We start from the raw sequence: 24,099 nt of genomic DNA on the forward strand, positions 1-24,099 counted from the left end.
ACTTTGTGCTTGTTAAAATTAACTTCATGCACAGTGGACTAATAAAAGGTGTATTTGCAGAATGGAAAAGTAAGCATTGGCACAACAGCAATCAACATTTCAACTACTGAAGTTCAGAGTTTATGTTGGCAGACTGACAAAAACGTACATTACGTCATATAACGCTCTGATAGGGAATGAAAGCTTATGAAGAAAAGAAGTCACATTAATCATTGCATGTTGGCATATTTGGAGGTTTAAAATAATGACACCCCTCAACAATTAATCCTTGATAAAAGAAAATAACATACCCTAAGATACCATAAGGGAAAACAACCAATTAATACATAATATGAAATTACACTTAATAAAAGGTTTTTCCTAAAAGCTTTCAGTTTGTTTGTTCCTAATAGTTTTGTTAAAATATCTGCAGTCATTTCTTCGCTTGGACTCCCATCAGCGTCCGAGCGGTAAATTCGCTACACTGCTAGTTTAGTCTGGGGTTCAAATCCGGCAAATGGGCTGGCTGCATGGGCATTTTCATGGTTTTCTCCATGCATAACATGTGTACAACTCAGTTTCCCTTAGAAAGTCCTCCATGAAAGCGACCCTTTCCTTAGGGAGATAGCCCTTGAGTGCTTTGCTGTAATTAAATAAACCAAACCAAAACTATTTCTTCAGTGAGCAGATATCAGAGGTCATAATTGTTATCTTGAACAAGATCTTTCAGAAAATAATATTTAGTGTCTATATTGTTTAGTTCTTTGATTACACATGTTCCTATTTAACATTTTGATGCAACTTTGATTATCCTCATAGAAAACACAGACAGTGTTGGTTTCATGCAAAGTCTTTCAAAAGTCTTAAGACAAACTGTCTTCTGTGCTGCTTTGGCAAGAGCTATAAATTCTGCTTCAGTCAATCATAAAATCACCCACAGTTGTTTTCTGCAGTTCCACATAAAAAGACTGCCTTGATATGTAAAGAAATATCCGGAGTTAGATTTCCTATCGGGTCGTTTCTCCAATCTACATCTACATAGTGTGATAGGGAGTTTTTTCCCCTTCTCATTTATATTTCACAGATATAGATTAAGATGAATTAATTTCAGATATCTTAAGAGCCTTTTAACTTTTGTCCAGTTGGCTTTGGTTGGTTTTGATACTTTTGTGGCTAAGATGGAAACACCAGCTGCTATGTCTGGTCTGGTATTGACTGCTAGTGCAGTGATCCTGTTGCACTTTTAAATTCCTCAGCTGTACTCTAAGCTTTTGAATCCTTCTTTTGCTTGTAATATTCTGGATCAGTAGGAAATATAGATGTTTTACAATCATTCATGTAGTATTGTTTCGGCTTTTTTGAAATGTAGTTTAATTGGTCTGCATAGAAGATTCCCTCATTGACACTTTGAAAATGTATACCTAAATAGAACTAAAGATTTCCTAAATATTTCATTGTGAAATGTTCACTTATTTTGCTTTCACAATTTTCAAGTAAATCTACTATACTTGCTACAACAATCATATCATTCACAGGTACAATAATGTGTACAAATCCTTCTTTATCTTGTCTTGTATATAAGCAAGGGTCATTTTGACTTTTACTTCAGAGAATTTCATTGAGTTTTTGGTTCCATTCATATACTCCTTGCTTGAGCCCATATAAATTCTTTACAAGCTTGTAAACTATCACCTTCAAATCCAGGAGGTTGTTTCATATATGTATCATGGTATAAATCTCCATTTAAGTATGCTGACTGGATATCATAATATCGCACTGCCTTTTTTCATTTTCCTTCTATGGAAGAAGCATTCTTAAAATAGTTGACTTGATTGTAGGATCAAATAGTTCATCATAGTCATTCTCAAATTTTTGCTGGTATCTTTGAGCAAGCAGTCTAGCTTTATAATCAGATATTTTTCCATCACTATCTCTTTTGGTCTTGTGTAACTATTTGCAGCCTGTAATGGTTCTACCCTCTGGAGCATTTGCCAAAATCCATGTACTGTTCACATTTAAAGCATTAATTTCTTCTTGCGTGGCTTGATTCTATTTTTCCTTATTGGCACCTGAACAAGCTTTATGATATGGTGGTGGATCTGCAGCTTACTCTGACTGTGATGTGAATGAACAAATCTAGGAGATCACCTCAGTTCTGTATTTTCAGAAACATCCCCTTTTTTCAAATTATATTTAAAAGTAACTACATCTTCAGTATAATTTTGTCTATCCTTAGGATGAGGATCTTTTGAATAAATGATACCCATCCTGACCAATTTTGATACTGTCAGTATTTGTATCCAGCAAACAATAATCTTTTGTTTCATCTTCATATCCAACCATGATTCATTTAACATTAATGTTGTTAAATTTTGGCCTCTTCTCCCTTGGTTTATGCACATACATCGGAGTACTGAATGCTTGTGTATGTGTTAATGATGGTTTCTTCTTGTGCCGTTTATCATAAGGATTTACTTTATTTCATTGGCAATCTCTTTTGAAAGTAGTTTGCTGTAATTATACCTGCACCCAGGTATTTGTTTGGAAGATTAGCACTTTTTCATTGTGGAGAATAAGGAACAGTTTTCTCGTGTATTATTCCTTTTTCTGTTGGCATTCTTTCAAAGTCATTGCTTACATATTTCCCTCCTTGATCTGACTTCCTCATTTTGGTGCTTTCTCAAATTGTGTTGATACTTGTTTCATGAAGTATGTCATACGTTCTTTAGTTTCTTTTTTATGCTTCAGAAGGTAAATTGTAGTGTATCTACTATAATCATCAATTACTGCTGTTATATATCTTAAATGTTTCTCTATTAATTGTCCTTAAAAGTACTTCATTTCCATGTGGAGAAATGTGTACAAACTCTGTGTATATTCCATGCATTTAAAAAAAAAAAAAAACAGAAAATTACACAAATTTTGATCCATAAAATTAAATGTTTATGAAGTTGTACTTCATGGAATGTGAATTCTTGTGTTCTGTAACTGTTAGGCAATATGCCATATTTCTCAAGAAACAAAATGCTTTCTTTTTCATCTGCTAGCAAACTTCACGGTTCTGTTACAGCTCCTTATGAGAAAATGCAACAAAAACAAACAGTAATGCCCAGTGAATATAAAGGTTACAAACACTGTTTATCTGCTGTGTATGCACACATACCTAAGTTGCCAACACTAGTACACTAGTAATATCACTTTGATTCATATTTAAATGATTTTATGTGTTGACTTGATCATAATGAAGAGGACTGTTTTGTTGCTATTTTAAATGCCATTAGGAAGTTTTGACTATCAAAATTATTGCCTTAAGTTTTAATGAATTTTCAAAGCTTGAACTCTTATTTATTTAAGGGTTTTATATGCTATATCCTTTAATCTGTATCTCTTCATTACCTAATTAAATAAAGAGTGATTTGTGGTTATTTAACTAAATGAAGAGCAATCTATTTTTCCAGTGGCTGGAATGATTAGCTCAAGTTTGAAGGAATTTCTACCAAAACCAAATTTCATGGTTGACGGAAACATATGTAAACACTGTTTTTTTAGGAGGGGGACTTATTTTCAATGCAAACTGAAAAAGTAGAGTGAACATGATTTGAACTGTAGTTTTGGCCAATAGTATGGGCAAGGGGACATACATATTAATTAAAAAATTTTTATAAATTAAAATTTTAAATGCATTTATAGCCATGAGTAGACAGAAAAGAACATGAAAAATATGGGTGAATGTAAATATGAAGTACATTATAGAAGGGAGAAAGTTAATATCTATAACTAAAGATACTATAGCTTTTAGGAAACCATGACTTACAGCAAATAAGATTTTCTTTAAAACTTGCTGTAGCGATTTCATAGGTTTAATCACACAAAATACTTTTAAATTATAGAATTTTAATACAAAGGGGGCATGATTTGCTTGAATAAATACTATACTAATGCATAAGGTCCATTCTAAAGTCTTATTATATGTAATTCGCATAAAATTTCTGTTTTTTGTTGACGGAATGACACTTAGTGCCAGATTTAAACCTTGACATGAAATTTAACTAGGCGGTGACCACCCAAATGATATATAAAACTTCACAAAAAGAATAACTATTTTATATATAATGAATATAATATACGTAATGCTTAATGGGCAGAGGGCCAAATTTAGCAATCCTATAATAAGCAAAAACAGACTGCTGTGTATGTGGAGTAGATGAAACTATTGTTCTATGTGCATAGTGATCTGTTTTCACTTAAAAAAACTTCAGAAAATTGCATAAATTTGGCACTGAGCATGAATTCAGTGAAGAATAACTATCTGCACTTGAACACAAAAACAACTGAGAATCTAAAATAGAAAATTTCTGGGCTGATGTTCATTCTTCCTACTTCTCCGCAATGATGACAGGGTGTTGACAAGCTACCACATTCGGAACTTGGCAACTGACACTCATTTAATAGAAAAAGGACAACATTTCTTGTAAATTAAAAAAAAAATATTTGTATAATTCTGTAACATTTTTCCAACTTTTAATGTATTAATGATTATTAGTTTCTCCTTGCAAGGTTTATTTAGCAACATCCTTCACTGGAGAAAATGAGGTAAATTTCATGGCTGATCCAATAACAGACCAGAATGATTTAAAGAAGGTAATTTTTTTTTTAATTTAAATTTTGCTTAGGTTTCATTTCGGGTTTTTCTTTACAGAGATTATCAGATTAACTGCTTGCCTGATTATCCCGAGTTATCTCGGGTTCGTATATATTGCAGTTAATTATTATCCCGAGAAAACTCGGGCGAAGAAGAATTTGTTAGTACGATTTCTTTTATCACGTTTTTACTCGGTCTGGAGGAAATGAAAGGAAATATTCAGCTTTGATTGGCAGTTTGCCAAATTTTGTTGGTTGCGCCGTTCTTTTGGAGGGACTGGTCGCGTGTTTCCCTATTTATAGTATACGTTGCTTGTGGATTAGCAATGTATAAAGAAGGATGCATGCGTTGGAAAAAAATAAAATAATGGCGATGATGGAAGATAGTGAAAGCGATGATTTTTCAGATAGTGATTATGAAAAGGTTGGGGAAAAAATATAAAAAAATCAAATCCAACGAGACAGTGTACTCTGTGCTCCCGTGAAAGAGATTCCAGCGGTAAGCCAGTAAGAAAAGAGACCAGATACCAGTGTAGAACGTCAGGTATCACTCTGTGTTGTCCCTTGTTTCAAAAACTATCATACAAAGATTAATATTTAACCTTTTTTTCGTTTGCCTGAGATAACTCGGGATAGTAAATTAATATTAAAAATAAATGCTTTTACACCTTCAAAAAATTAAAAATTCAATTTAAAAATCTACATATTTTGATTTGTTTGGTTTTGTTGTATTTAATAATAAAATAAAAAAATGTGATGATTTTTTGCAATTTTTTTCAAAAAATGTGTAAGGGAAGCGGTAAAGAGAAGAATAAGCTAACTATATGGAGGTGCCTCTTTAGATTACTGAAATAACTAGTTCCTTTTCAGAAGGTGCATGCTAATGGTTGTTTGAATACTTAAACAAGTACCCAATCATATAATGAGGCAGCCATTTCTCTGATGGTACCCTGCGTGTGAAATCGCAAAAAAGCCTTCAGTAATGTATGGTATTTCTTTATTGACTTGTAGATACTTTTTCTTGTGCACACTAAACCTCAGCTAACTTATGCTTTTCTTTAATTTTTTTAACTAATTAGCGTTATGCATAATATGAACTTTGCCAAATAAAGATTGGTAAGAAGTGAAGAAATAAACTGATCAATTTGGCATTTGGAGTTGAAATATGTAAAAGTATTATTTTTTAAGCTGCTAACGTGATTAAATATTGTTATTGACAGAACATATGAGAATATAATCAAGGATGGAGAAAGTTTGAAATGTTTCTAAAATAATGACATTTATTGTGTTGAAAAGAAAGAATCTAACAGTGCCTTCAGTAAATGAGAAAATAGAGCCAGAGACAGAATACAGATATGGGAGGAATACAAAGAGGAGTATATAAACTCTGTCAGAGACTCTCAAACAGCACCTTTATAGCTTGTTTACGAAGAAATCTAATGACTTCAAAAAAATTGTAGCTGCTAGAGAGATGGCAGAAAGTATAGAACAAAATGGTGCATATATGATTCAATGAAATTTTCTTATGTTTCTATACTATACTACATCATTTGTATTTATCATCAAAAACTGCAGAACTTTCTGGATGATTTAATATCTATGAGTTGCAGTCATCTTGAACAAATTGAAGAGGTATTTCGTTAACTCCATAACCCTTTTGCTGTGTTAAATAATGATTTATTAATTATTAAATTTATTAACACTTTTGCTGTGTTAAATAATGATTTATTTAGTTAAATATGTAGTAACTTGCTTATGATAGGCAATTTATTTCTTGCTTTGCATCAAACTTTGGATGAATTTTTTATCTGTTGGTTAAGTTCAGCATATGCAACAAGAAGTCACAAATTCTTTATGTAAATACAAAGGTAACAGCAAAGTTAGTTCATTGCTGAATGATGTATTTGATGCTCAAAGGATTGATGACATTAGCTAGGCTAGATTGCACAACTGCTTGCTATCACATTGGTACGAACAGGTATGGCATCTTCTGTTACTGTGAACTTCACCTTTTCTTGTCATTTTAATAATAAGAATATTACAAACTTTGTTACATGATGCTGTGGTGCTTGCATGCATCCCAGAATCTATATCCCTCAGCTAAATCCATGTGTTTACCTGTTCTGCTAGAGCTGTACTGGTTTACTTGCAACAAGCCTGGTGAGCCTCAATTTTGTGCCCACTTTAAATTTTGAGTTAAAGTATAAAGTTCACAATAAACTGTTTTTATGACTTGAAATGAGAAATTGGTGGCTCAAATTGTGACACAAGCTATACTGAGTAATGTGTTCTAATTATTCTTTGGTGGTCACCACAATAATGTGTAGGATAATTTTAAAAAAAATATTTATAATAATAAAAATGAATGGGCATCTTATGGAAAAGTTTTAATGCCAGTTTCATTATGCATATGAAGAATGATGAAAACTAAATTAATGTAAAGAAATGAAATATTGTTAAATGTGTGGTAAACAAGGTATTGTAATAAAAATAAAATATTACATATTAAAATTATAATAAAAATATTGTAATAATTAGCCATCATAATAATGTACAGATTATTGAAAAATATTTATAAATATTTATAAAAATATAAATAAGTAAACATTTTAATGAAAAATGTAATTCCATTACGCATGGTAAGCACAGTGATAATAAAGTACGTTTCCCACTGAAGTAGTATAAAGAAACAATATATTTTTAAATGTGAAGAAAATGAAATATTACATTCCCATCTGAAGGTAAAAGAAGTTATACAGAAAAATATAGCCAATGTCAGTCTGTTTTTCTTAAATAATATTTATTTTAGTTGATATACTTATATAATAAAACTTAAACAAGAGGGAAACTTGTCTTAGGTCAAGTGTTCTTAGCCATAGCATTCAAAAATAAAAAGAATATATTAATTATGATATGTAAAATCATAGATTTGATGATTTTTTGAAAAAAATCCGAAGCTGTTAGAAGCTAGGAGTTTGAAATGTTAAGTCACATAATGGACATGTCTACATGAATAAATCATTGCATGCTGCAAGACTAGATGTTTGAAGTTAAAATTCTTAAAAGCTGCAAAGTTTTGAAGTTGAAACCTTACAAGTGATTCATGATCCATATGAAATTTTATGCTTTACTTTTAAATAATCAGTTCTGTCAAATTTGAACTGTTGTATGCTTTGTTGTAAAAAAAGGCATTTGTATAAATTTTAAAATGTAGTTTCCTTTTTTAGCACAAAGGGCATTAGCCCAGAAAGGCTATTAATTTTATTTTGGCATTTTGTGTTGAAAACTTTAAACGTTGGTTCACTTTTCAAACTTTTGCCACCAAATATTACAGCCATGTATTATATTTAATGAAATTAAACAATGAAGAATCTGCATATGTATGTTTCTCACATTGTGGTAAAATGATGGTACATAGAGCCATCAAATTTCGAATAACGGACGTTTCCACCCAAATATGGGCATCTGAAAGCCAAAATTTGGAATCTGTTTTATTATCTATTTCGTATTTTGTAAAACTTTAATGAATTTTTGATTAACAAAGTCAACGATTTTAAAGTGAGCAATCGCAACACTGAATGAAAAAAATTATCTCCAGCGCACAAGACTGTGTATCAGAAATCCTAAAGATATGCTAATTTAAAAATTATTTTGCAATATTGCTGTTGAACTGAATTTTGTGGTTTAAGGCAAAGAACATGATATTTAAAAAATAAAGGTAACACACAAAACCTTAAAAAAATGCCCGTTTGAGCGTAATGTAAAATTTGAAAGCTTTCAGTTTTTTTTTTTTTTTTTTTTAAATTCATCTTTATGATGTTGAACACTATTTTATTCGCATTTCAAATTTTAAAAGTCCAGAAATGTACTTGAGAAATATTATTATTTTAAAGACATCTTTCTGATTTTAAGCATCACTGCACTTTTCTGATTTTTGAAGTCTTAAAATGTGAGTGATAGATATTATACATAATTGAATTCATTGTTAAAATTACTAATTTTTGAGTGGTAATATTAGAATTATATATGTATAGTATATATCTTTCTTAATGATTGCAGTTGCAATAGTTAATAATAAGTATATTGCAGAGTACAGTTTGCATCATTAACGAAAGAGTTCAAAAGAAATTATGCAAGGAATGAAATAGGCTAATGAAGGGGTTAAAATCCAAGTTAAAGAATGACAGACCTCTGTCATGACTGTTGTGCAGTTATATGAACCATATTTATAGAACTTTTCAATTATAAGAGATTAGAGATAATTTTGATTTAATATATTGCATCTTAAAAGAGTAAGAATTAAACAAATGCTACTTGACCTAGGAAAGAATTTCAAACTGAGTTTGTTTATTTATAAATATTTTGTTCAACTAGTATAGTTTTTATATTTTCTTGTTATTGTAATTTCTTTTATTGGTACAATTATATTTTATTATTATGAATACATAATAATGATGCATTCACATTATGCTGTCAATGAGTTTTTTTTAAAAGTTCAATAATCATAAGGCATCAAAATAAAGTATAAAAAATTATATTTTATTAAAAAATTATATTTTATGTAGAAAGTTCTTAAGTGCTACTCACGCAGTAATAATATATGTTTTATGCATTCTGCTTCTGTCTTTATTTTAGTTCCTTACATATTGTATTTCATTTGTTTTCTTTTTTCATTATATTTAGTTAGTTTAAAGAAATAAATTATTTCTTAAACTCTAAACTAATATTTTTTTAGAAAAGCTCTACTGATATGAAAGCTAGAATGGAACTTATGATTTTAAAAGCCCAGGTAAGTGCTTTCAAAATTATGTTTTACTTTCTTTTATTTTGTTTGCTTATTTATTATTATTTATTTTATTGTTTATTTTATTAATTTTTTATGAGATTTACATGGAAATTTTGTAAAATGTTAATTTTTTTTAAGGCTGACTTTTGCAAAGCTTTGGAGAAATATGAAGAGAGAAAATTTCGTGTAGATCGTTGGGAAAGGCCTGAAGTAAAATTTCATTAAAAGATCCTCGTAAATTTTAAATTCTATATTTGTGATATAAAAATATGAAATTAATTTATTTATTAAATTTATTTCTTATGGAATACATGTTAGTAAATATTAGTCTACTATCATAATAATTGATAGTGTACTACTGGTACTATTCCATTAGAGCGGCGTCAGTTAAAAATTCTAAAAAAATGAGAAGAAAACAATGCTACAACAACACGCCAAATATTGTAGCTCAAGAATTTAACATTGAAACATCCAGGCTCAAGATTTCTAGTTTTTGTTTGAAATATCTTCATGTTATTTTTTTTTTTTTTTTTTTTTCTATATTTCACCACTTTTTTTAGTACAATGGCCTACACAATTTGGCAACTACCTAATGACGAAGAGGCTGCCGTAAAATTCTTTCAAAACAAAGGAAATAATTCATAACAACTGACTTTGTTCTCAAAAATCATTTGATGAAGTTAACTTTTGACTCAAACAAAGCTCCTATATGTTGTTACATATGTTCTTGCTGTGAAAAAAAAAAAAAAAAAAAATTAGGAAATAAAACATGGTTTGAAGGCTCACACCTTTCTTTCCTCAGTGTCATTCGTTTTATTTATCTGTGATGTCAGAAATTGACAGCGATTGAATTCTGCCAACTTCAGCTGGACATCAGCCATAATACGACAGTAAAATTGGGATAACTACTTGCGGGGCGTATGTGCAAGTAGTTTGATGTCTCGTAAAAGAAATAAAATTGGTGGAGAATGCAAAATCGTAAAAACAGATGAAGTCTTTTTAAAAAAACACCAAAAAAAAGTTGGATGCGTTCTTCTGGAACAATGGATGTTCGGGGGTTTATGCAGAAAAGCAAAGAATGTTTTCTAGTCGCCGTTCCCGATCATTGTGCTACAACATGGTGACTGCCATTGAGGAAAACATCATGGATGGCAGCATTATATTTTCAGACTGCTGGAAAGGATGCCATACCCAAACTGAGGAGTAATTGTAGGGAGCTGGTAAATGGAGTAATAAATGTCAGCGGGCACTGCTTGCCATCCTTTAGAGTCACATTTGACTTATGTGGTGTCGGTTATAACAAAAACTGAATTTTTATATAATATAATAGTGAATATCTGTAATTTTATGCCACCTGTTTAGATTGAATTTCATTTTGTTTTGTTATTTTTTATATATGTGTAGAGTATTCTTTATGCCACCATGTTTAGATTAAATTTTGTGTTGTTATATTTTATTTATCTGTAGAATATTCTAGATTAAAAAATTAAAAAGAAAAATTTACTTTTTTTAAGAATTATGAAATGAAAAATTTAAAAAAAACTACTTTTTACAGAATCAATTTTTTTTAGTCTTTTGAACTCTATTATTATTTCATATTTTTTTACTTGGCAACTATTGATGGTGGGAAAAAATGGCTGATTTTTAACTGATGCTGCTCTATTGGAATAGTACCATACTAGAGGTCATGGTAGTTTCTTATTATTATAACCTCCATTTAGCCCTCTTGCTGATGGACTGCGGTAAACTGGGAATCCTACTCAGAGCTATTCTTGAGATCTGCAGACTCTAATTGATCATAATTATGATTGTCAACTGTTTGGTGGTTTTGAAGAGCTCTAAATGCAGTTATTGCCTTAGTGCACTTCATTAACAAGAGGGCTCTTGGTATCATTTAATGACATAATGGCATTACATTTATATTCAGTAGTTGAAAGAATTTTATGTAATTATAATGAATTTATCTCAAATTTTTAATTTGCTTTAACTGCTTAAGTTCTTTATTTATACTTTGTCATTTTTTTAGTTTTATACAATTAAAAATAAAAGTTTAAATTAACAATCCTAAAGTGTATAATTAAATATAAAGTATTATAGCTGTTATTATAGCTGTTAGAGTATTATAGCTGTTAACATTCTATTCATGTCATCATCAAATGTAATTTAGGTTTTACAACTTCATTGCCTCAATTTTTTACATATATTCTATAAAACTCTGTCTCTATATATATACACTTTATTTATTATATATGCTTCTATATTTTACAGATTCACTTCTAGTATGTAGAATTGAGTTTATGTAATGTCTATGCTTTTATAATTAATCAGACTTCTTTAAGTACCTAAATTAAACTTTCTAAATTATAATTAAAAAGGTTGTTGTTCAAAAAACATGTACAAAAAAAAAATCTTTTTCTCACTTTTATTTACTTAATTTGTTAATATGCTTACCACAGTTATCTGAAATTTGCCATCCAAAGTTCATTGCAAATTATTTAGAACAAGAATTAGTTTTTGTTTTAAATTGAGATGTATAATTTAATTTTACATGTGTTACCTGTACTTAAGTAACATTTTTGATTAACATTTTGATTTGATGTTTGAAAAAAATGTTTTAGGGAGGTGGTGGAATAACTTGTATAATGGAGGAAGGCGAAGTATTTGAGAAAGCTGGTGTCAATATATCTGTTGTGCATGGAGTATTACCCCCAGGTGCAGTTCAACAAATGAGAGCTAGGTATTTAAAACAAAAATTATGGTATTTAGTTTATCTATAACTAGTGGAAGTACCTGATACCAGTTAAGTTAGATTGAGAGTAATGTATCTAACAACAGAGACAGAGTTGCCAACTCTCCCGATTTAGGCAGGAGACTCCCGATTTTCGACCGCTCTCCCGCCAACCTGATTTACAACATATTTCTCCCGACTTTTTCTTATTCTTAAAATTTCTCACGATTTTTATGGAACTTGGCTTAATACTTCATTATATGAATTTAAAAAAAGTGATTTGGGAGTCTGAAAGCAACTGAATTTTCTATTATATCTAAAACAAAATCTTGCGAATCAGATGAGAATTTCTGCTTTGTGAGTGAGAGCATACATATCCAGAAACGTCGTTCTCCAATGGGCATCAAGCTCCACTGCGTGTAATCTGGTATATATTAGCCAATGAGCACAAAGCAAGCTCAAGGCTGTTATTTGAATGTTCTTAGTTTCGTTATTTCGTTCATCTTGTCCTGAGTTGTGTGAGTACACGTGCCTTCGAGAAATAGTTTTAGAAATTATCATCTTTTGTTATGCCTGTGAGAAAGGGGAAATACTCGTGTACGTTTCAAAAATCGTACACAGTTGACTTTTCTTCCATTATTTCCTCAAGGAAATGTAATAAATTTGCAATGTGTACCGTCTGTCTTTGCGATTTTTCGATTTCCATATGGTGGATGGGCGGATGTTCTTAAGCATGTGCGTTCACAAAAACACAAGCTTGTCCTTGTGTTTTTGAAAAGTAATTTTGAAAAAAACGAAAAATTAAATTTTTCTTCAGAAACAAAGGATCAAAAAGTTATTAATGCAGAATGCCTGTTGTCTGCCTTTTTACTGACTGGCAGGTTATTGCCAGCAATGCAGTTCTGTGAACTGCGTATCTGGCTCTATCAAACTAGCCACAATAGCGACATCACGATAAGTCAATCGTCACGTACCTTTTCACTGGAGCACAACCTCAAAGAAGACAAAAATAAGTTTTATCTTCATGTTAGAAGTATGTACTGTTGAGTATGTGATTACATACTACATAAATTTCCAGTCAACAATGAAGTGATTTTGCATGCTAAAGTTGCTGATGTTTCTGCTCTAGCAAATGCATCTTTTTCTGATATAAGGTACTTTTTGAACAGATTTCCTGTGTTACATCATTTAATCATGAAAGATGATATTGATGTTGCCATCGATAATGTTGCAGTCGCAATTTTCCATGAACATAAAATCAGCAAGGATTGACACCCAGTGGAGTTTAATTGGAAAACTGAAAGGTGCTGATGGAATTTTAAAATATAGTGAACTGTCTAAAATTATGTTAGAAATCTTGACAGTTCCCCATAGTAATGCAGAGTGTGAGAGGAGTTTCAGTGTTGTTGCGAAAACGAGGACTAAATTTAGATATAACGTTAGTGATGACACATTAGAAAAACTTTTATTAGCAAAAGCAGGCCTATGTGGCAAATGCTGTGAACAAAATTATGAAGTTTCTTTTTTAACGAAAGCAAAATCTGCCACTGTTCATAACATTTGTACGAAAACTGGTTAAACTGTTTTTTTTTTTTTTTTTTCCTTAAACGATGCAAGTATTCAAAATGTTTTTTTATGTGTAAGGTATTTTTGTGTTGCTTGCATTTAAGAATTAGTAACTATTTAAAGTTAATTCATTATTAAAAACTATATTTTTATCATTTAAAAAGTCTTTTAACATTGTGAAAAATCTCCTGATTTTGTAAAAAAATCTCCTGATTTTTGAGTGTCATAGGTTGGCAAGTATGCAGAGAGAATGATACCACTGTAATCCTTCTCTAATAACGATGCAAGAAATACGATTCATGTTCATACATTTTTTAGTGTGATGCGATATGGAATCCACATAAAAAATTTGTATAGGCAAATAAACTAATTCTCTCACATTATATCAGAAACAGTAGCACACAATTTTTAATGATTTTCATCTTTCTTATCAAAGGGTCATAAAAGCTAAAGTTCTATTCAATATTTCACCTGTATTCAATTTTAGTCAATTAAATGTGGCAAAAAATTGATCATAATTGATCAGAAATCAATAATGTGAACAAACAAACACACAAACAGACATTCTTCTTTATATATCTATAGATTTTGTAAAACTTGTAAGTTTTTGATTAATAAACTGTACGATTTGAAATCGAGCAGTAGCAAAACTTTTGGAAATAAAGCATTTTTATCTCCTACGAATTTTTGGAATTGTGAGTAATGTTTTTAATGTTTGGCAATGCTATTTTTATTTCATCGTAAAACTTAGAAATTTTTTATTAACAATCTCCAAGATTTGAAAGCAAGCAGTGGCAACAACTTTCGAAATAATGCAGGTTTTTATCTCTGGCTTGCGAGACTGGTTTCCACTTGGAAAAATGAGAGTGAAAATTATAATTTTTCCGAAGTTTTAGTTAATATCTCTGATTTTAGCTACTTTTTTTTGGAAAAAAGTGGACATCGACCTTTTCCAGGACCCAGAAAAGAATTGTAGAAAGTTTGACGATAGCTATAGTAGTGACTGAGTTATTAGAGGGCAAAGAAACATACTTTCTTCTTTATATATATAGATTGTAGGCTGAACATAATTTTTCTCAGGTTATAGAAAAAATTAGCAGAAAATGTAAATAGCGAGTTCAAGATTTCAAGATTAAACATGTATTGTAAAATACCATATATGACTGACTATTCAGGGAATTGATATTGGAATTAATGCAGTCTGTCAATGTGTAAGGTGAAATATTGTATGATGAAAATGAAAAATTCATTAAGGCAACATTTATTAATTTGTCTTTTACAGCCAAATTTCCTCCAGACAGAAAACTTGATAAATATTGGAATAGTTGAAAGTCAGGCACGAATTCTTGGAAATAAATCGGTTGAATAAAAACTTCCCAGCTATATTGCTACAGTTGTTTTCTGTGTCTTTTATGGGACTATCCATTCACTCTGCTGATAAAATATAGTTTAATGATGATTAATTAGTGGTGGTCAGCTTATTTTCAGTGCTAAATGAGAGGTATAGAATGGTTGATATTGATGTTGAGATATTCATCTCACCTGTTGGTAGATACATATCTCAGCATTAATAGTATTGTTTCAACATTCTAAGCTTCTTTAAAAGATAATAAGTTCTTTAATTTAGAGGTGAGAAATGAGAGTTTGAAATCTAAACACTAGATATTTTTTCAATTACAAATTAATTACAACTCATGAATATTTTAACATTTGAAACAATAACTGGCATTTGCCTTCATTGCTGTTAGGCTTAACATCAATCTTTTTTTCATTTTCATGCATGAAAACAAAAACGTGTTCTGAAGCTTCAGGGTATCGAAATGGCAACATTAATTTATAATAACTGTTATTTCGTAGAAATGTTTCGTTGTATATTAAACTGTATCCCTTCATCTTTATCTTTCTATGCAAAGTTGTCCTAGCCACTTTATTTGTACATTCATCTTCCATGGTCCACCAAATGTTATGCTTTAGTATTAAGCATACAGTGTTCATTTTTCATCATCAACTGATGCAAAAGTCATCATGTTTCCCTGATGTACAGATACTGGTAGTGATGTAGTATTGCAGTAAATTTGCAATCAGTAAGTAAATTGCAGTCAGACATGAAATATGTATTTCTTTGCTTTAAAAGAAACATCTGTGTTGCCTTTGCCTATTATTATGTTTTTATAGGAGCATTTATTTATTTATTTTGCAGTTTGCCATAAATTGCATTTATTTGATTGTTAGTGTATGTTAATTGGTATGTCTTTAGGGCATATTTTTTTTATATTCATGAATTGTATCTCTTACATATACTCGACTGATTACAGCGTTATTTTGTAATTTTTGTAAATTCATTGATTTTTCCTTTTGATTAATTTTTTTAATAATACGTAAAAGCCAAAAATCTTAAAATTTGTGATATAAATTGAAAAGATAACTTTGCAAGCATTATTAAAATTTAAAAAGGCTGAAAGATTATGACAAATTGACCTGGAAAACCTGGAAAAGTCAGAAAGAAATTTTTGGTAAACACCCCATATCTTATTTTGTTTTAAAGAATTCTGCCTCCCCCCCTGTAAGGCAACAACTGTCTAATTTTGAATTTTGTGTAATTTTATATATTAGCTCGATCTTTTCATGGTATTTTAAGAGCTGATAGTCAGTCTGTATATTGTTGGCACAATCGTTTAATTGAGGATATTTCTGTGTGCCAGTTATCCAGAATTTTTAAAAAGAAAATAGTTGGTTTATCTTAATGTTAGAACTGCAGCTGTGATAAGTATTGCTCATTGCATCAATTTTTTTTATGTGTAGTTGATGAAACCATTGAAAAGCAGTATGTTTAATAATTTTTAATTTGAATATTTAACTAAAAGTATTATAATTTTTACTGATATACTTGCAGAAAGGAACATGTACAGATTTTTAAAAAAATAATTATACTTTATTTGAAACATCATTAGCAAATACAGTAATAATTTATTGTAATTTTAATTCCTGGAGTTGAAGTGGAATTTATTTAAAAAACATTTCTTCTTAGCACTGTTTTTCTCTCTTTTAGGGGCAAAAATTTTTCCAACTCAGATAAACTTCCATTTTTTGCTGCTGGTATCAGTTCTGTTATACATCCTGTAAGTGAAATTGTATCGTTTGGCAATTGATAATTCTGTTGCATTCATTTAGTTGTGTAATTATTCTTTATTTTTCAAAAAATTATAGTTACTTTTTGATTTATTAATTTTAAGTTCTGGATGAATTTAAACTCTCACAATTAAGTAACATTTGGTAGATAATACAGAAATATGTTTTCAAGTGCATTAATTAAAATATATAAACATTTTTTATACCTTTATTCGTTTACACTAAATTGCCTTCAAATTTTTAGGTGATATATTAAGGTAAAGTAAAAAATAAATTAACTTATCCATCAACCTACTAATGGCCATGCTGATAACACTATTAACCATTGATAGCTTGTTCAAGGTTTGATTCGTAGTTCGTGGATTGGTTGCAATGAATTTTCATGGTTTTTTTCACCATAGTGTGAATAGCCAGTTTACTATAAACAAATTCCTCTGCAAAGACATCTCATAAGACAAATAGCTATTGCATATTTTCCATGATCACTTTCATAGCCAGCCAATTTCAATTATGGGACAGATTTAAATATCAAATGATATTTCTGCAGTAAAACTAATTATAAGAAAGTGTAGAATAAGTAAAAAAAATAGTTTTAAATTTATATTTATATATTGATTGCATATACAGTCAAAAGTCTTTAATGCGGACGTCCATAATCCGGAATGATCTATAATCCGTACCGCGTTTACGTATGCGCATACCTTCACACATGCGCATATGCATTTACGCATAATACGTTTACGCATGCGAGTTTAATGTATAACGGACAGTATAAGCTAAGCTAAAATTATCTAATCATCTATTTCATTTAATGTTGCAGATTGCGTTGTTCCTTCTAATTGGATCCAGCTTTTAATTAATCTTCTAATTATTTTTTCCTTAATCTTCTAATTATTTTTTGCAGACTGTTAGAGCAATTTTATGAAAGTAAACTTGAACTTTCAATTATGTCAAAAAGAATTTCCAATTCAGGAGCTGTCAAAGGATCTACAAAGCGAAAGCATGTTTCAATGTCCATCAAACAAAAAGTGGAATTGCTGCAAAAAATAGATAAAGGCATATCCTTTGTTTCTCTAACCATTCCGAAATCTGTTTATCAATTTCACGCTGCTCTGCGGGGAAGAGGGAAACGTCGTGGCGCACAATGAACTGGAAGTTGATCTGTCAGCACTATCCTTATCTTCAGGGCAGATGTTTTTATTTTATTCGACTTATAATTCTTTACTAAATGTAGTATTTCATCTCGATGTACTCCATCTTTGATATGATTTAAATCAAATTCCTCATCATTTTAAATATCACGAATACACATCAAATAGTTTTCTGGTTGCAATTTTCTAATTTCGACTATGCATAATGTATGCTTTATGCATGCGCGTGTTGAAAGAAATGTTTAATAAAGTAAACAAATAAATATAAAGCTTTTTTTTTTTTTTTTTTTTTTTTTTTTTTTTTTTTGTAAATTTGATACCTTTTAGATCATAATTTCTCTTTATTTCATAAATCACGGTTTCATATTTTTAATTTTATAATTTCTGCATGACATCTTCCCAAATTTAAACTGATGATCTGTAGTCTGGAAAAACCGATTATCTGGAATCACCAAAGTCCCGATGAGTCCGGATTAAAGACTTTTGACTGTATTATGTTTTCTGCATGTAAACACTCAATAAGATTTTTAGGATTTTAAAAAAAGATGACTATAGTCTTTATTTCTTTAAACTTTAGAAGCAGACTTGTACTTCCATTTGCAAAGCTTTACAAAATAAGATGGAGAATTTTAGAAATTAACAATGATTCTCTTTAATTATAAAATAACATATTTAAATATTCTGTGTGTACTGGAATGTCCTTGTTTGTAAAATATTTATTTTGCTGTAATAATTTAAAATATCATGATGTGCAAAATTTATAGATATGTAAGTATTTTTCATTACATAATAAAATAATTTATTAATAGCTGAGTGTAATCAGTATAAACACCTTTGTATTTCTTGAAAGCTTTAACATAGTTGATATGTAGAATAGAGGCAATTTAAGCTGTATTTGTGAAACCCAGATTTAAAAGGAGAATTGGAGAAAAGAAGAGAATATACAAATGTGTATGGAAACAAGCTGAGCAGTGAGGGAAAATGCCACTGTAATATAATATGCATATTAATGTTTTGTGTAAAATTTGTTCTTAAATAAATAAAAAAAAAGACAAATATTAAGGCTATCTCATTATACTCAAGTAACATTGAGGAGTGTTTAAGTAACTGGTTATAATGTAAGTTATTGGAATATGAAAGATTTCATGAGGGCTATCTTCCTGAGGGAAGGGACGCCTTCTTCGAGCACTTTCTAAGGAAACCTGGCTCATATTTAAGTTACACATAGGGAAAACCATGTAGGTAGCTAGCCTTTTCACCTGGATTCAAACTTAATATGAACTACCAGCATTCAGTGGTTTTAACTACGTAGCATATTCGGAAACTAAGTACCGTTTCATTCTAGCGCCGTCGCAGCGCTGTAATAGGCATCCCGCGCATGCGCACTAGTCTTTCTTGTTCACTGACTTTGAATTGTCGCCATTTTGGTTGCTCTATGTTGTGTTTTCAGTTTGCTGTGCTCATTCGAAATGTTTAAGACAATTAGTTCTCCCGCTGACTGTGAGATTCGTGCCGTGATTAAATTTTTGAACGCGAGGAATGTTAAACCAGCCGAAATTTATCGTCAAGTGACAGAAGTTTACGGTGAATACGCGATAAGTGATGGAATGGTGAGAAAGTGGGTAAGAATGTTTAATGCAGGTCGAACAAATGTCCACGCCGAGGCTCGGAGTGGTCGGCCTTCTGTTGTCACCGATGATTTGGTAAGGAAAGTTGATGAAGCAATTCATGAGAACAAACGCTTCACAATGACAACTCTTTCAGAGGCATTTCCACAAATTTCACGTACTGTTTTGTTCGAAATTGTGTCTGACCACTTGAATTATCGCAAACTGTGTTCCCGATGGGTTCCACAAATGCTCACTGATGTTCACAAAACAAAGCGACTTGGTAGTGCCCTGACATTTCTCATGCGGTACAGTGATGAAGGAGAAAACTTTTTAAACCAAATTGTGATAGGTGATGAAACTTGGGTGTGTCATTTCACACCAGAATCGAAACAACAATCGATGGAGTGAAGACACACTCATTCTCCGAAAAAACAAAAGTTCAAAGTGACAATGTCATCACAAAAAATCATGTGCACTGTCTTCTGGGATAGGAAAGGCGTTTTACTTACCGAATTTCTTCCCAGAGGTGAAACCATTAATGCAGCACGATAGTGTGAGACTTTATTCATTTGTTTTGAATGGCACGCCTTAGTAAAAAACTAAGGCATGCCATTCAAAACAAATGAAAAGGAATGCTCAGTAAAGGAATTGTGTTGCTCCATGACAATGCTCGGCCTCATACTGCTGGTGTCACTCAATCGTTAATTCGACAGTTTCATTGGGAGCAGTTCGATCACCCGCCGTACAGCCCGGACTTGGCGCCATCCGACTATCACTTGTTCCTGCACATGAAGCGCGAGCTTGGTGGCAAGCGCTTTGGATCTGACGATGACACGGAAAATGCTGTGGAGTCATGGTTATCGAAACTGGCGGGAAGTTTCTTTGACGATGGTATACAAAAACTGGTCACCCGCTATGACAAGTGTTTGATCATTGGCGGAAACTATGTTGAAAAATAGTTTAAGACATGTATTTTCATGTAAAAATAAAATTGGATTCGAAAAAATTGTTTTACTTTTTTTTTTTTTTTTTTTTTCAAAACGGTATTTAGTTTCCGAATACGCCTCGTATTAAGCTACCGGTAGGACATAGAAATGAGAGAAAAGAACTGATAGAACAAGAAGATATGTTAAACAGCAAAACATTTCATGTCACTGGTATTGTTTTTATGAAAGAGTGGCATGGTTATGTTTCTAAATAAAATTTGCAGTAAGAAGAAAAATTTTAAATAATATTTTCTAATTCAACAAATAAATATTTTATAAAAAATTTTATGCACCATACCTTTGTAATCTAATTGTGCTTTTTTCAAGTAACTATTGTTTTCTTTATTCAGCTTAAGCTCTTTTATGTGTAAGGATTAGTTAGATTTCTACTGAATGAAATATAAACAGTGTTTGTATCGATTATATGAATAGATTTATTGGAAGAGGGAAAGTACTTTATATGAATTATTATTTTAATTTTGTATGATTATTTTGTAATTTGAATTTTGGTGATTACTCAGATGTCTTGAAAATTTTTAATATTAAATTATGTATCTGTATTTTTTATAGCGAAATCCAAATGTACCTACTATACATTTTAATTATCGATACTTTGAAGTGCAGAATGATGATGGCACAACAACTTGGTGGTTCGGAGGTGGTACAGATATGACTCCTTACATTTTAAATGAAGATGATTGTCGACACTTTCATCAGACTTTGAAGACTTGTTGTGATAAGTATGATAAATCATACTATAGTCGCTTTAAAAAGTGGTGTGATGAATATTTTTATCTTAGACATAGAGGTAAATATAATGTTTTTTTATTGTTATTTTTTTTAATTTAAAAGGTTCAACTATTAAGTCTTGGGACTGCTTCTAGTTAGAATATTTCAGTGTAGTTCAATTTTATTACACTAATCCTTGTTTATTGCAACAAAACTTTGGCAATAAGAATATTCTAAAATTGCTTCAGATTGAAAATTATCACTCAGTGCAGTAGAATTAGAAGATAACATTAAAAGTATTTATTTTAGAATATCATTTAAAAGTAGAACTTGCTTTGTTCTAACTGGTTAATGCTTGCATTTATAATTTCATTACGGAAGTTATTAAGTACTGTTTTTGGCAAAGAATGCCAAAAACTGGCCAGCAATGTATGACTTGATTAAACATTTCACACATTGCCTGGGCATTCTATAGAATGTCAAACAACAAACTGGCAAAGTAGGAAATACATCTCCGTTTCATTTCAACTAACTGATACTACTTACTACAAGTTAATAAATGATGGGAAAAAAAAATAAAAAATAAATAAAAAATAAAATAAAATAAAAAAAGAGATGCCAAAATGACTACTATGAAGGATCAAGGGGATTATTGGTTGCTTAATCACTATGATGATATGTTTGTGGAAAACAAAATGAAATCATTTATCCTGCTAAAGAAGGTATCAGTACTCTGTAGTGTTACATCATGGGCACTGAACTATTTCACATACTTTATACAACTCATTTGGCTATTGGACACAGAGGATGTGACGGAATGCTGAAAGAACTTTCAACCAATTACACAGAATGTTATTGAACTGTACAGCCACCTTTGTGAGCCTTACCAGAAAAAAACAAAGAGTTATTAAAAAGGGCATTGTTTTGAAACCTATGATTTTTTTCTGATTTAATTTCCATTGTCAGGTAGATCTGATTGATTTCTAATCTCAACCAGATAGGGAATACAAATTTTATTATGGTGTATCAAGATCATCTCACTAATTTTTTTTTACATATTTTGAATGAATGTTTTTTTAATGTCTCATTATTCTTTCAGAATAAAATTTTGAAATGTCTTTTAACCCTTTCGGTCCTAATGAGCATATACGTCCCAGAGATTAGACTTCATGCCCTATTGGGTAAATAGAACCCACTTTTAAATGAGTTTTTATATTTGAAGTGTTTTTAAGGAATTAAAGAACAAATACATGACAAAAGAAACATGGCAATACTTTTAGATTGCAGATGGCGCACTTATGTTTTTGAGCACTCCGATTACTGAAGTTTTGATTTGTATATATATATATTTTTAATTTTACAGTAAGTACAATTATATTTAAGGCATGCTTAGTATGAAATAGTTCTTATTGTTCTTCTTAAGTAGTAATTTAACTTTTTTAATGTCAGATTTAAGAAATTTTGAATAAATCCTTTTTGTGGGATATATTGTTTTGTGGGATATATTTAATAATGGATTAATATATCCCATCAGTGATCAAATTACTATATGCTGATTTTTATGCTTAAACCCATTTTTAGATTATAAAGATGTATAGGTAATGATAGAAAGACTTGAGAAAACTCCTTTATCTACGTTTGAAAAACACCCTGTTATACTACTGGCAAAATCTAAACTCAAGGAATCACTAATTTGGGAATTCCACAATAAAGTATTTCATTCCGGCGTATCTCACATGCTGGTGCAGGTGGGAGAAAAATTCTGGATATTAAAAGCCAGACAAGTTATAAAATCGCGACTAAGCAAATGTGTTATTTGCAAAAGATTCAACATTTCTCAGGAGACCAGATGGTTGCTCCATTACTAGCTCTTTGAGTGGAACAATCAGCCCCATTTATAGTTATTTACACCCCACCCACAGTCCCTCTCAGATTTATACAAAACATGAGAATGGATTTGAATGCTTAGACAAAAGAAATGCAATGAAGTCATCCTTACCCTTGGGCACCACTCCAGGAGCATTGAGTAATTCAAAGGGTCTTCCATACCTTGTCAGTCCCTGTCATAAGGACCAAATTAAACCAAACCCCCAAGGATAGCCACACCATCTAACCATGTTGTGACTCCACAGCCAAAGGGCAGACAAGACAGTACCAGTATGGTCCCTGTCAAGTTTGAACCATTCCCTGAATGAACAGAGGTTCTAGTCCTGTGAAGACTGATTTTATACCCCCATGGTTGAGACTGCTTAAGTACAGATCCTAGCCAGTACTTCCCAACCCTGAGTCAACCCCAGGGGGGAGTAAAAACAAACAATATATTCTATTGATAACCTGTGCTATTACAAGAAGTGTTCATTTGGAACTAGTTAGTAATATGATGGCAGATGCATTTTTGCTTGCCTTCCGAAGTTTTGTTCCTTGAATAGGCTTGTGTTCTGGATCTTTTCTGATAATGCACGTACTTTCAAATGGGCTGAACTTAAGCAGAAACAAATTTAGTCAAAAAATGAATCACCCAGAAGTAAAAAATTTTAATGCTGCCAACAGATATTTTTTGTTTACTAGATTAGTTTATTCTTTATTCCTTTTCTCTGATTACCTGATTAATTATACTTGGATTATATTTCAGCAAACATGTTTATGTATGAGATGTGAATAAAAATAAGAAAAGCTTGGACAACATGGTTCTTCATGCGAGAATCATGCTTATTCCTTAGTGTGATATGTTATTATTTTTTTCAGCATGTGTTTTATTCTGAGTTGAATATGTGATGAATTTTAAGCATATTTT

The 24,099-nt window shown here is 30.9% G+C and overlaps 1 protein-coding gene across 6 annotated transcripts in view; it reads left to right on the forward strand.

Moving 5' to 3' along the window:
- The window catches only part of Coprox (oxygen-dependent coproporphyrinogen-III oxidase), a 69,893-nt gene that overhangs the window by 23,907 nt on the left and 21,887 nt on the right, over positions 1–24,099 (forward strand). For 3 of the 6 annotated variants that reach the window (XM_035377523.2, XM_035377524.2, XM_035377525.2), the window contains exons 4-9: positions 4,537–4,620; positions 9,356–9,409; positions 9,545–9,616; positions 12,025–12,143; positions 16,750–16,819; positions 21,147–21,384. In XM_035377523.2, the coding sequence (XP_035233414.1) occupies positions 4,537–4,620; positions 9,356–9,409; positions 9,545–9,616; positions 12,025–12,143; positions 16,750–16,819; positions 21,147–21,384 (637 nt within the window). Of the gene's footprint in view, positions 1–4,522; positions 4,621–9,355; positions 9,410–9,544; positions 9,617–12,024; positions 12,144–16,749; positions 16,820–21,146; positions 21,385–24,099 lie in introns of all 6 variants that reach the window. The other 3 variants (XM_085813668.1, XM_035377526.2, XM_085813667.1) reach the window with 2 other exon arrangements.

This window comes from Stegodyphus dumicola, chromosome 3 (genome assembly GCF_044657685.1).
Source record: "Stegodyphus dumicola isolate Sdum_Otavi_A_Nest chromosome 3, ASM4465768v1".
NCBI lineage: Eukaryota > Metazoa > Arthropoda > Arachnida > Araneae > Eresidae > Stegodyphus > Stegodyphus dumicola.